A 15,058-nucleotide genomic window follows, 5' to 3' on the forward strand; every position below is an offset into this window, starting at 1 on the left:
CGCAATCGCTGACTAAGATTCGCAACAGAGATAATGCCGTTGCTAAGATATGCAACAGGGTGTTTAGCAACGGCATCTCCCTGTTGCAACCTTTTTTAGCAATTGCTACTGTATGTTGCTAAACACCAGATTTGGTGTAGTGGTTATCAAAATAAGGTGTTAGTTTACATAGAGGAAAGAGTCTATTGTTTCAGTCTAGACCACCATTTTTGAAGTGTCTTGATTTTTTGTGTCAGTCCTATCTTCTTTTTTTTCCCTTGAATGACATCCCTTTTATATATAGGGTGTATTTTGTAAAAAAAAATTGATGACAATTTGGTTTTTGTTGGAGTAACAATTAGAGAAGGAGAAGAACTTCTTATTGATAAAGAGGCATATTATATTACATACACATAATGTTCTTTATATACATGTAAGGGAAAACCTAATCATCTAATGGACCGTACATCCATGGACCATAGGCCGTACAACACTCCCCCTTGTGCGGTTCAACAATGGAACTCCAGATGTAGTGCTTCACATATAATGCTTCGAATGTAGTTCTTCAATTGTCGTTGTCTCCTTGATGTGCCAAAATCAATTGCCTTACTAAAAATTTGACAAGGAAAAACCCAGTGGGATAAAACCTTGGTACATCTCTTCACATGTAGTACTTCACATGTTGTCTCGTACTTTACATGTAGTTCATCACATGCAATATGATCTTCAAAGATCGACGAGTCTAAGTTAATTGTCTCGTTAAAACTTCGTCAGGAAAACCCAGAGGGACAAAACCTGAACTAAAAAAATGAGTACAATATTAAGCAAACTTAGAACATAGTTGGACTCGAATATGTTGCCTCATTAAAACCTTGACAAGGAAAACCCAGTGGGATAAAACCTTGACGAAGGGAAAAGAGTACAACGTGACAGATGCAAGTAAAGATGATCTGTTGCAGATGATCACTTTGCTCCCTTGAAGTTGACTAGTTGCTACATAACTCCTAAGGTATAAAATCCTCTTGGGAAAGACAATAGCCTTAGTTGGGAAATTACTTACCGGTGTTTGTTGTTGTCTCATTAAAAACCTTGTCGAGCAACAAAACCCTGTGGGAAAAAGTAACCTTGGTGAAGGAAAAGATTTCAATACACCATTCGATGCTCCCCCTGATGTCAGACAATTTTCATTAGTCTAATGCAGTCAAAAGGAGTTTATCACACTTTACTTTGGTGACTTGGATGTTTATAGAACCATGTTGTTGATTCTGGAAGTTACGTTGCTTAACGGACTATCATATTTCATATCTTTGATTTAGATATTTTCAATAATATCAGCGTGATCTGTATGTCTTCAACGTTCAACATACTTGATGCTTTTAGTATTGTCTCGCTAAAAACCTTATCGAGTAACAAAACCCTTTGGGAAAAACTATTCTCGATCGAAGGGAAGAAATAATACAACACAGCTTCAATTTCGAAGTAAATTATGTCGACATCATATCCTTGGATCCTTCCCCTGATGTCGACATCCCCCCCTGATTACTTTCAGAGTTGTTCCAGACTGTTCCTTTAGTCATGTACTTTTCGAAACTGAATATCGGTAATGACCTAGAAAATAGTCTACCGTATCTCCCCCTGATTACTTTCGTTGGAGAAGAGATTATTGTTCCTTTATAATCAACAACCTTTGGATTGCACTTCTGGTTAGCATTCCTTTTTATGTCTTTGTATGGATAAAACAAATTTATGTCAATGGTTACTTTTAAGTACATGATTACATTCACTATACCATTCCAATAATGTTGTGTTGGCGCTGAGCTATATCTAGCTAATAAGTTCATTAAGGATGTAACATTTGGTCGAGTACATTATGCTAAGTACAATAATGCGTCTATTATACTTTGATAAGGAAAGTTCATTTCCCGACCAACTTCGTCATCTTCCTTTAGTCGAATTGGTCATTTATGTACATTTGAAACTCGGCTAATCATGGGAGTGCTAGCAGCATGCACGTCCTTGTTAAATTTCCTGACAATGGACATATGCAAACTGGTGGAATAATATACCACAAGCTCGGTCTTCTAGTTTAGAACATAGATAAGATCGATATTTCTTAGGATTTTCATCTCAAATTCAGATTTTAAATAGCTTGTAAGATCTCTTATTACATTAAGAGTACTTATCATGTCCATACCGTCGACATAGATAGCTATAATTCTGAATCAGGAACTTATTTAATACGCATGGTACCAAACCTTACTTGTTTATCCCTTCCCAATCAAATAGTCACTTAGATGGGTATGCCACATCCGCCTGATTGTTTAAATCAATAAGTGAGTGTTCCTAGTGTAACTGCAAACACACTCCGTGGTGTAGAGTCATTCGACTTGGGAAGCAAAAGGCCATCATGCACTTTTGCAAATATCTTTGAGCCTAAATCTCTAGAGATATAACCACATCTACTATGTTTCAATTTATTTTGAAACTACCAAGCAAACTAATTAACTGAACATTATGATGTTCTTTTGCGACCCAGGGGTTTGTGAGAAATTAACCTCGTGCCACAAGGTGACTCTTTATACTTTAAGACCTCATTCTTTATAACCACATATGTACCACAGGATTTACACTAGGTTGGTTAGCACTACCACACCAAATACCCGTATATTTGTTAAAGAACTAAGTTCTACCTGGATTGCGTAGGCCAAATATGCTATTTATTTGAAATTAATCAAAATAAAGCATGGTTCGATCTCATTGTGCTCTACTTCTGGAGCAACTATTTATGGATTATATCATCATTGTGCATGCATGATCGTTCCATTGACTCACATGCATTCTCATAATCTGCCAGGATTTCATTGTTCTCTAAAATCATTTAAAACTTCGGAGTGTCTCCAGTTTGATTCATGGACATATTCAGAGACAATCTTATGAGATGATTTCTGATGATATAAATAAGTTGTGCCTTACTCACCTACTTCCTTTCTAGGTGAGGATTGATCGAACCAAGTGGTCTCTCCAACTTTCTTTATAGATCCACGACCTCAACCACAATTCCACTGAGTGTAGTTGCAACACCTTAGTCTATGGTGTATATCCCGTATTGAGGATTTGTAGCTTTGCAGGTACGTTTGCAGCTGGTATGTGTGATCTCATAACTTTAGCAACATCAATGTAAATTCTGAAAATCGAATATTCTTTATCACTTCACATTTACATTTGTGGAGTACAAGAATTAATATGAGACACAGTGGGAACACAACGACAATTCCTGTCGTTCCCTTAGAAAATACTTTTTCTTATCTCCACCTAACGACAGGAAGACTGTCTCATTAAAGTGATAACCCACAAATCTAGCGGTAAGAGATCTCCTGCCAAAGGTTTTAAAATGCGGATAATTGTTGAGAGTAAATATCCAACAAAATTACTTAATCATTTTCGTGACCCATCATAGTACGATGTGGACTCGTAATGGCACATATATAGTGCAACCAAAAGTGCGTAAGAACACAAATGTCAGGCTTATAACCAGTTATCAACTGGTACGGAAAAATGGTTGACTAATTATGGGTTCTAAAACGAATAAGTGAATATGCGTATAATATTGCATATCCCTCAAGCATTTGTAGGAAGGTTGTTACGCATAACCTATCCTTAGACACCATATATAACCTATGATGGTAGCCTCTGCGAGACCATGGGGTATATGATGCTCTACAATGATCCTATTAAACATGCAATATCCATCAAGTCCTTTTGATGCAAAATATCTAGCAATAACAAGGTTGGTGAGACCTTAAATTGTATAATATGTGCTAGAATTGTTTCAAGAACGCATAATTTCTTGTAACAATAATTAATTCAACACTTCGAATTATCCACCAGAGCCATAAATCACTTGAATGGACCGCATTCTGTAAGGATATGTCCACAAATATAACCTTGTTTCTTTTGAAAAAATGGGTTGTTTACCATTTGCATCTTAGGATAGTCTGAATCCTTTTTACTAAAGAATGACTTTGTAAAATAAGTTACATGCTTTATTACTTTAAAAGCATAATGGGAGGGGAGGTGGTGTTTCTGGTACTTTAGAAAGAGTTGATTGTGAGAGATGTCGTTTGCATTTTTTCAATCTTTGTGATTCCCAGTTTCTTGTTAACTCGAATAAAAGGATGTCCATTTGAGTTCTTTCAAAACAAAAACATCATATCACAACCAAAGTGTCTTTGTGGTTATGTCAAAACCTGAGTGAGTCAATTCCCAGCATTACATTGTCAATTATCCAAGTATTAGTGATTTACAGTTCACTAGACTACTTGACTCATTATTTTCTCTAAAATGTAATTCCTTTCACATTCATTGGAGGTAATTTGTAGATACATTCCCATTCTCACGGTTAGTTTTCGTTCAATAACCATTTGCACAGATTTTGTAGAAACTTAACAAAGTGTGACTAGCTCTTGGTTCTTATAGAGCTCATGTAACTTTTAATATTTATACTAATTAGGCAACAAATATTGAGCATTTTTTCGTTCGGCTATTATCTGTAATGATCCAATCATCGCATGGTATTACATAAGGAAACAATTCAACAAGCAGTTTAATATATTTCCTTAAGAGCTTCGTGTAATAAGTGGTGTAGCCTTATTACGTAACAGAAGAAAATTTATCTCATTTACTTTAGAGTGTTACAATTCATGAGTATGATATACTTTTCATCATAATGTACGAAAGATCCTTTTAACTGAAGTACTTATGAGTATATCTCAAGTGCTTTAGAGTATTTTAGTCTCATGGAAATGATATACTTTTCATTTCATAAGTACAAACTATGAATTTAGTTCTTCGCATAAAAAAGTTCTTTATTTTAACTAAAAAAACAAAAACAAAAAATGTTTACTAAACTACCATACAACCATTAGTCCAGGATCAAATCATACAAAATTCATTTGAATAAAGATAATTAATAAAAACTTATCAAAATGTAAGTGTATTAATTGGGCAAGTTTCTTATTGCCACTGAAGTTGACAAGCAGGGGTATGGCCTTCTTTTTACATATAGTGAGTTTGTTGTCATTTTGAACTCTATATATATCTTGTAGTTGGCTGCTACTATATGATACCTGCATTCCATCGCTTGTACCATACTCAGTAAATGTTTATACCAAGCGTCCAACTCTCCTTCCAATGAGTCAGAATTACGTCTCTGTCTAATGCTCAGTAAATACATTTACTTTGTATTGTTACTACTTGATCCAATATTACAAGTGTTTTAAATTCCAATGAACACTCAAATTTTCGGGGGAAAAATTTCATGAATGTTTCAAAAACTTCCTTCAGAGCATTCCATCGTCTGAAATCAATATGCCGCCTTAAAACGTAGAAGTTATGCCTTCATCTTTTGAACAATGCATCGTCATTGGTTGAAGATTTTCATGATGGAATTAAATACCTTGTAGACACAATTGATTTATGTATCAGAGGCTCTTTAATGGCGCTCAAGTACTTCTGAGTCCAAAAGGTCAAATTTTATTCGAGTTGGTTTAATCAGAACCCAGTCAACGGATTGGTCAATGCCCGGTCCATTGGGTTGACTATATCATGATTAACAAAATTCCACATATGTGTTCCATTATATATGAAGTGCTCATGCCCATTGATATTAACCTTGAAACTATTAGCATATGAGCCCAAAACATATTGTTAACCCTAAAATTGGAAATTTCATCATCCAACTTTAGTGATCAGAAAATAATTGTAAACATATCCGATGATTATGAAATTTTTACAGTTACTTTATAATAATCATAATAAAATTTCAACTAAATCCAACGTCTAGATAAAAAGTTATCCATGACGTCGTATGACTGTTTTAGTTAGCGTTTATGTGGACACAGTTGAAAATATCACGTACTTTTGAGTATTTCCATGGTTGGATCTTTATTAAATTTTTACAGTATGTCACCAAGGAAAATATACAAAACAAACCAAAAATATAGCATAATCCAATGGTTGAAATTATCAAAGCTTAGGTTTTTAGACGTTGTTACAAATTAGGGTTTTTCTGAACGAACACAGTTTTATTAAACGCAGGTTTTGGAGATTGCATCATATTCCGATTTGATTGAAATTTCAACGCAGTAAGTAATGACTGATTGGGTTGAACATATTAAAATTGCATGAAAATCCAACGGTGAAATATCTATGTTTTATAATCATACGCTTGTGGAACCCTAATATATACTACGAAAACGAAATTTCTTTGTTCAAAAGAAATACCTGGTAATGCATCCATGATGATAAACAAATAGGATCAGAACCACGCTAATCTTCAAGGAATAATCCGTAACCAATCTTGAACGAAGAAAAAATAATAATAATTGCACCAGTTGGTAGAGTCGTGCATGATAACGTGTTGGAGTAACAATTAGAGAAGGAGGAGAACTTCTTATTGATAAAGAGGCATACTAAATTACATACACATAATGTTCTTTATATACATGTAAGGAAAAACCTAATCATCTAATGGACCATACATCCATGGGCCATAGGCCCTATAACAATTTTATAGTACAAAAAAGTGGACGAAATAAATAAAAAAATATTTGTTCATCACGATTTGTCATTGCCTCACGCAACAACTTACGACAATACTTTCCCTTTGTAGTTATAGAAATCTAACATCCTATATATAATATTCAAAATACTAACAAACAACTAAATCAAAATAAAGATGAAGATAATATTAAGGCACAGAGATATACGTGGTTCAACATGATTATCTACGTCAGAGGTGAAATAGTTATTCTTATTCGAGTTTATGAAGATTACAAGTTGATAAGTTAAGCTATGGTTCTCTCAAGCTCACTTCTTAGTCTGTTTCTCCTCGCTCTCTCACTTAAGGAACTTGTCTACTCTACATATCCAACCCTGGTATCTATAGGATAAATGCTCATACAACCATATTATAGTGTTTATCCGATGTATCGATGTTGCAAACCTTCATCGAGTGGTGTGTCCTGATCTCCTAATGTGTTATCCTCGATAGCCCTTCCATGCCTCCAGATGTATTGGTTTCCCCGAACCGAACTTTGAGTATCTTGCAAGTCTTCACCTGTCGAGACCCTCATCGTCCTGCTCTTCTGATCACTTCGTGCATACTCTGTCAGTAGCAATTAATGTCTAGACTCCTATTTTAGATTTAGCCGTCAATCTTTCCATTTACTTTTCCCGGATTTCTTTTCTGGATTGATGTGGTACATGGATATCTTGATTATTGTATTGGACCCTTAGAGAAGACCCGGTGAATTGTTCTTATCTTACCTTGGTAATTCGACTCCTCGGTTGTTGCCGCGTGTCTTCACAATGCACACCGTTATATCAAGAGCGGGAAATTGGAAAAATGCACCTGCTATAAATAAGTATAAAGATATTCCACCGAACGACCACCTTGTTCCAACAGGCAACGGCTATTAAACACATAATTTAAATGCAAGAAAATTCAACACAATAGCGATACAACGTACTGTTTAAAATTTAACATCGCTGCAAGAGATTGTTGAAAACGTACTAACTCTATGGAACATTTACCCAACATGTGCTGTGGACCTCTAGTTGATCTTAAAAACTGTGACCGCTACTAACTACGGATTCCAAAGAACCTAAGACATAGTAAAAATCTACGATTGTTATCGATTGTCGCCTTGTCGGCATTCTTGAAATTGCCGGTACCAAGAAAAAAATTATCCAAACCTTGATATCCTTTGACCTTTGTAGGTACACGAAATAGGATTGCCACGTGTCATACCAAGTAAGGTAAGGAAATCCTAGTCAAAGATCCGTGTCAGTGACCTGTCAAATCAGTCAACATCAGAAGGCGAAATACAAATACCAAGTGCGAGATAACTCTCCACCCCGAATAAAGTAGAAGGACCATCAAGATACTAAGGCGAAGTCACGAAAAGATTACTTGGCGAAGAAGATAAGCCACGAAGTAGGAGCAGTAGGGCGCAAGAAATGGGACAGGTGTCCCGACAAGACCACGTGAAGTCAGGAAAGGTGGGGAAAAACTTTATGGAATATGCTCCGGGCGAAGCATAAAGTAACCTCGGCGAGATGATATGAGTTGTATGCCACTAAGGTTGCTTAGGCCTATAAATAGAGACCTTTGGACAATGTAAAGGGGGAGAGATCTTTTGGAGAGGGAAAGGTCTAGCATAGGAGAGAGAGAGAGAGTTAGGGTTTCCTTGTAATTCATAGGCTGGGAGAAGGGATTAGGGTTTCCTGGGAACCCACGAGTGTAACTTGTATTTCGCTTGAGATTAATAAATAAGTTTAAGTTCTAGTGTTTATTATGTCTTAGATCTTGCATATTCTCCATTTGGGTGTGTTGTTGGATTTCCAGCAATCACATTTTGGCGTCCAGAAACAGGGAACTTAGATTGGGGATTTATCCTCATCTAAGAGTTGGAAAAGGAAATAAGTTGTCTTAGAGAATGTAGAGATTATAGATCTAGCGAGTTGTTTGAAGTTAGGGTTGTAGATATTGAGTTTTTACATTCGTAGACAAGGTTAGGGACATAGAATAGGAAGAGATCTTGGAATTTCGCGTGGAGAGCAGAGAAAGATCGTGGAAGTTGAAGATTGTTAGATGGCTAGGACACCAGATCGAGCAAGGCATGTGATAGCAACAAAGAAGAATCCAACGTATAGAGGCGAGGAGAGGAAGGATGGAACGGGACGGAACATCAGCTGTAGGAGGCAGGCGAGAAGAGAACCAGCGGCAGACGGAGGAAGATGGCCTCAGGGAAGGTTCAGTGCACACATTCGATACAGACACCGTTGTCGAGGAGGAGATGACTCGCGAGGAGATGGAAGAGAATATCAAAGAAGAAAACATGACGTTGGACCAGCTAAGGGAGACGCTCCATCGTGAACGACAACGAGATCGGGACTTGGTGGAACAACAGGTGCAGTTGGAAAGGCATAATGCTAGGTTGAGGCAACAAAATTGGCAACTTAACGAAAACGTGGAGACGAATGCCATAGATTTGGAAGGAAACAATATCTTCGGAGGAAGATGAACTGCGGCGAAGGAGATATGACCACGAGGAAGATGAAGGAGGACGAAGAAGAAGACAACGAATGAATGCAGACGAAGAAAGAGACTTGAAAAGAGCATTGGAGATCTCACAATGGGAAGATCAGAGGCGGAGACATGAGGAGGAACAGAGGAAGGAGGACGAACCGCAACATCGGGAGAACCTTATCCGAGACGAGGAGGAAAGGCGACGACCAGGCGAAGGGAGGATTAGCGTGATGAGAGGCCGTCATCATGAGGAGGATGGAGGAAACTTGAACCAAGAAGTCCTGAACGAGTTGAGAGACATGAGGGCTTTAATTAATAACTCAGAAGAGGTGGAAGAGCACAGTTAGCGGAAGCAATAGAGGAAGCAGATAAATCACCATTCACCTATGAGATCATGCATACGGATATCCCGGAGAAATGCGTATTACCAACGCTTGCAAGCATATTCAGTGGATCGGAAAGTGCAGTGCAACACTTGAAACAATATACCCTTTCGCTGATGCAATGGGGACGAAATGACGCAGTACTTTGTCGATATTTCCCCGCGATCTTAACAGGGGAGGCATTAACCTGGTTTGATGGACTCCCGGCAAAGTCAATATCATCATTCAAAGATTTGCAGAGGATATTCTTGACGACGTACATAAGCAACAACTTGTTGAGACCAGGGATAGAGACATTGTTCAACTTGAGGAGAAGGCCAATAGAAAGCTTGCGGGGGTTGGTCACGATATGGAGAACAGTGTGCAGCGAGTTAGCCGGGAGAATTGATGAACGAAGCTTCATCTTAGCCTTCGTGAATGCTTTGATCCCAACGGACCTGCTGTACACACAGATATTCATTATTCAAAACTCGATAACGATGAATGAGCTGAGGGAGTACCAGGAGGAATACATAGCGTTGGAGGAAAAGCAGAGGCAGTTCAGCGAAATGACGTTGTCCCCAGCGAAAGAATGGAATTCTAGGCTATTACCAAGGGAGGTGCACGCAGTAGAGGATGAACTCGGGCGAGGAAAGGGAGAGCCACCAGTTCCCGTCCCGACGAAGCTTGTGGCCGTCTCGAGTGGAGATCAGGAGTGGATTGATCAACAAAGGTATGAGGAGTCAAAACGAAGAAATCATGAGCCACGAAGCTACAATACGGGATACCAACCTAGGAATAATCAGGGACCCAGATACGGGGAAAGGAGGCCCAATGGACCAATCTTTGAAGATGTGAAACTCCCACGACTTAACACAACTGTGGAAAAAGTGTGGGAGGCAATAGTGCTGACGAAGGAAATCCCGCCCCCACCAAATTTTGGAAGAGAGCCCCCACCAGGGTCTCGAAGTCATGAATTTTGTAAGTATCATCGCTTCCATGGACACCAAACAGGTGATTGCAGGAACGTTCGGCGAATTATACTTCGCTTGATATGCCAAGGGAAACTCGCGCATTTCCTAGAGGGTTATGTGCCACCCCCGCCACCTCGTGAGAATCAGCCAATATACCGGATTGAGATAGACCGAGGAAAGAAACAATTAAACTGTAATTCGATAATTCACGCGGCAAGAAGTCTCCAAGACTTTCATGACAAGGTGCTTAAAATAGTACACAATAGGGATTTCGAGGGAAACGAAATATTCAGCGTCATGACGAAAGAGCCGCTAGAGGAATGGCAGAAGAGGGAGATAACCTTCTGTGCGAAGGATGCACCTGATGGGGAAATTTCGCACACAAATCCTCTGGTCGTGACCTTGGGATTCGGAAAATATTCCAGATGGGAGGAAGAGCAAGCTGAGGAAAGGAGAATTTGGGCAATAGACAAAATCTTAGTTGATATTGGGAGTTCAGTCGATATCCTCTTTTACCATACCTTTAGGACCATGGGATACAAGGACTCGAATCTTGTACCTTCTACATATAACATATATGGGTTCAATGGGGTAGCGTCTAAGCGGAAGGGGAAACTGACCTTGAAGATTCTCGCTGGCGAACTAGAGACGAAGGTCACATCCTGTGTCGTAGATGTCGATTCTCCCTACAATGCTCTCATAGGGCGGCCTTGAATACATGGAGTAAAGGGAGTTGCGTCGACATATCACCAGGCGATCCGGTTCCCAATGCCAAGCGGGATCGGCGAGATAAGAGGAGATCTGAGAGACGCAAAAGAATGTATAACAAAAGACGTGCATAACTACGAGGAGAATTTAAGAAAGAAGATGGAACAAAGGAAGAAAGTCAGCGAAGAAAGAAGAGTCGAACAGCTGATGGTGTTTACGATAGAGTCTAACAAAGAACTGAGCGGAATGCAGGAGGATGAGGAGGAAACCAATGAAGCAAAAATTCGTATCGAGGAAGATAATAACGCAATTCCAGAGGAAGGAGGCCAGGTCAATCAAAAACAAGGTGGAAAGGCCAAGAAGGGGAAGGTTGCTGAAGGAAGTGAAATGACAAAGAATAAAAAGGAAACTCCCACGACAAAGGAGAAGCAAATTCCATGAGAATGAGGGAAGATGAACCGGTCAAGAGGAAAAATGGCACAGGGACAAGAGGCCGAGGAAAGCGTTGAAATACAAAATTCACAGAATAAAATGAAAGAAAGTCGCGAAGACGAGGATATGGACCGGTTAAAGGAAGAACTTTACCAAAAGAGGCGAAGGAAAGATGATCTGGTCAGGGAACGAATAAGGTTAGAAAGGGAAAATGAGAAGTTGATCATCAGAAATAATCATTTCAAAAGGAAGCAGGCAGATAGTAATATGCAGGAGGAGAGATATGCTATGGGAGAAGCACGAACTAAAGAAAGACATTACACGCGAAAACGGGAAGGCCTGGGACGATGTGAGCAAAAGGAGCGAGAAGACTTGAAGAAGGCCATAGAAAGCAGCAGAAAAGAATTCAGGGAAAGGGAGTATCGAATGCAACAATCAATAGCAGTTACTCGAGGAAGAAACAATATCCCCAAAGAAATGAGAGAAAGTGATTTGCAAATGGTAAACAAATGCTCAAGGAATGAACCGGGCAAGCCAGAAATAGCAGCGCTTTTCTCGTTAAGGCAAAAAGAGCATGAGATCTTGCGAAGTCTCATCGCAAGATGGGAAGAAGTATGCAAAGAATTGAAGGGAAGAATCTCGGAAGAAGAGTTGGTGCGATCGTTCATCTATGCTTTATCAACCAGGCAACCGTTATTTTCTGCACTATTCAAGATAAGAAATGCAGTACGAATGGAGGAGTTGAAAAAATATCAAGCCGAGCACATTCGTATGGAAGAAGAATAGGAAAGATACAATGAGATAAGATAAATGTATTCGCTTTATTTTGATGATAAAAATGAAATGATCGATGTACTCAATTTTCAAGAGCATAGCAATAAGAATTTGATGAAATATTGATGAAATAAATATTCGTCGAGTAACCAAAGACAGTAAGACCTCAAGATTAGGAGGCAAATAATGAATATGAAATAAAAAGTTTCTAGGGAAACTTAAAACCTTCGCCTAGGAAGTCTGGGAACCCACCGCATGCACCCTAGTTCGCATGAAAATGCAAGAGGCAAAGACCTAACGCATGTCGTGGACAACTCTCAGGAAGAAAGCTAGGGAAAATGATAAGACCTATCCGTTGAGGGTCCCTTTTATGATGGCCTTCGGTAAGGGGTGCAGATATATGACCAAGGCGCCGACGTATTCGGTTGAGCTGCGGGTGCCTAGGACGTCTGGAGCGTTACCGGCCATGTCCGTCTGGCAAGTCTTGGCTACGATGCACTCGATCCCAAACAAACCCCACTTAGGGTGTGACTTCGTAACTCCGAGCCTTATCGGCGAAGAGGATAAGAAGTCACGAAAACAACTGAATGTCATAATAACCGGATGAAAGGAGACCAACATGCATGTTTATTATGTCTTAGATCTTGCATATTCTCCATTTGGGTGTGTTGCTGGATTTCCAGCAATCACAACCTTAATGAAAATCTTAATCTCTAAACAATACTTAGTTAAGTAAACAAAAATTAAGTTACAGTCAAAAAAGTAAAGGAGGGAAATTATAATAGTAGAAAGTATTAACAGCAAACGTGGGGAATTGAACTGTTTACCTTAACCTTCCTATCATCATATGTATGTACACTCGAAACGTTTCGAAACCCCTCGTCTCTTTTCAAGAAGTCTCAAGGCAAAACTGTCCGTACGGAAAAAGAACGAAAAAGGCCAAAACTTTAAGAAACAGGACAAAGACTTAAAAGCAGCATGCTGCCTTTATATTGACAATTAAAATCGTTCGTTTTATATTTTAGCTTTTGCATTTCGTTTGTAGCATCGCTTTATTATTTTGTTGCCGTATCATCACGAGCTCAGCCTCAAGTGCACCATTAGGACTAAAACTAATTTTTAAGCTGTCAAATTTGCTATTTTAGAGATGCATACAAAACTACAGATAGATGTAAAATCTCACTACTTAACAGTACATATTCATTGTGTTGAAATTTTCGTGTATATAATAGAAACTGCAAATTGGTCTTGTTACGTCTAAAAACTCAATTAGAAAAAGAAGACCTCACCTCCACTTGTTTTGGGGCATCTAGATAATAGAAGGAGACAAGGAGTGATTCACCAAATAAGTTGGAAACAAATGCAAGCAGTTTCAATTCAAAAGGAGAACTGTGCCTAACCTGCTAATCTGCTATGAGAGCCTAGGTAGACAAATTTTGTTTGACAAACCGGGGGCAGGTGTCACTCCGACTTTGAGTCGAAAGAAAATCAACAAGTTTCAGTACAATTGTTGCAAGAAAATTCAACAATTGTTGCGATGGCTATACCGATAAAAACTTGCCAACTAAATTTTTTGGGGCATTTACCCAACATGTGCTCTAGTTGATCCATGATGGTTAAAAAGTCTGGATTCGATACAACCACAGACATTTTCGTAGTCAAAACTTAAAGATTGTTGATCAATAGTCTACACACAGTGTTGTTGAAAATTCACGGTTTTCCTCGTATTAGATCTAAGCCAATGAAATCACACAAGAATAAGATCTAAAAGTTGGAAAATGGAACCATTGATGTACTTTTTCCTTTTAGCAGCTAATACATACAACATTGTGATGCTCTGTTCTTGTCTAAATTCTTTTGCTTACAACCATATCTGGCAGTAACGCAAGTCACTAGTCACGCAGGATTTAAAAAAAAAAAAAGTGAAACGTCTCATCTACATAAATCACAGTTGGAATAAGCCCTGGCTGCCCTGCAAATCAAGTGTCTTGATACAGCCGGATAGTTTTAAAATTCATAAACCACATCTTAAGCTGTTAACTTTAAAATTCCCACACCTCTGTAAGCATATTTATTACATACATAAGCTCGCCGGTGGGGTCATAGAGGACATCACTGCTTTACTTAAAAGAACACAAAAGCCGAGCTTCTGGCGTCATAGCACAGTTGTATGTAGTTTGACTTTGCTGACTTGCGCACTAGCTTTCCATCACAAAAAGAGATCCCGCCATACCATGCCGACAGCCACTCTATCAACTAATCAAAAAAGATAATTGTACGTATTTAGGTGTGTTTTTCTCGTGTTAAGACTTAATCATGTTTAAAGCAAAAAAGCAAAACCTAACCCTCACTAGATTACACAGTATTAAAATTTGGAAGTTTGGCACTGCATCACTTAAAAACGGCTTCTTAATTTCTTTTGATAAGTTTAGTCTCTTTAACCAGTTGGGAGCATTGCATTGGTATCAAAAATTGGAAATTTGGAATATGCATGTAATGAAGATATCGTTAGTATATATAGTCACGGCCCTTAGGGATACAGGGATAATTCATTTGTTTAATCTTCGAGTTATATAGATCAACTGAAAAAGATTATCTGAACTACAACTTTAATTACGTCAAACATAAATCCATTCTGTTTTTAAAACTAATTACGTCAAGATAAAGAACAACTATTAAATAGAAATTCATCTAGAAGCCTAATTTTCAGGTTGCAATTCAAAGTCCCCAGCAAGCTA

General features: G+C 38.5%; 1 protein-coding gene across 1 annotated transcript; it reads left to right on the top strand.

The window, feature by feature from the left end:
* Positions 1-9,464: 9,464 nt before the first annotated feature.
* Positions 9,465-11,120, top strand: LOC113346981. The gene has a single exon (XM_026590552.1). The coding sequence runs from the start codon at positions 9,465-9,467 to the stop codon at positions 11,118-11,120; it is 1,656 nt and encodes a 551-aa protein (XP_026446337.1).
* The last annotated feature ends 3,938 nt before the right edge of the window (positions 11,121-15,058 follow it).

The sequence above is a fragment of the Papaver somniferum genome, chromosome 1, assembly GCF_003573695.1.
Source record: "Papaver somniferum cultivar HN1 chromosome 1, ASM357369v1, whole genome shotgun sequence".
Classification (NCBI taxonomy): domain Eukaryota; kingdom Viridiplantae; phylum Streptophyta; class Magnoliopsida; order Ranunculales; family Papaveraceae; genus Papaver; species Papaver somniferum.

Bases quoted from the DNA above. Each gene is read 5' to 3' on its own strand.
- LOC113346981 (XM_026590552.1), top strand. From the start codon at position 9,465: ATGCATACGGATATCCCGGAGAAATGCGTATTACCAACGCTTGCAAGC.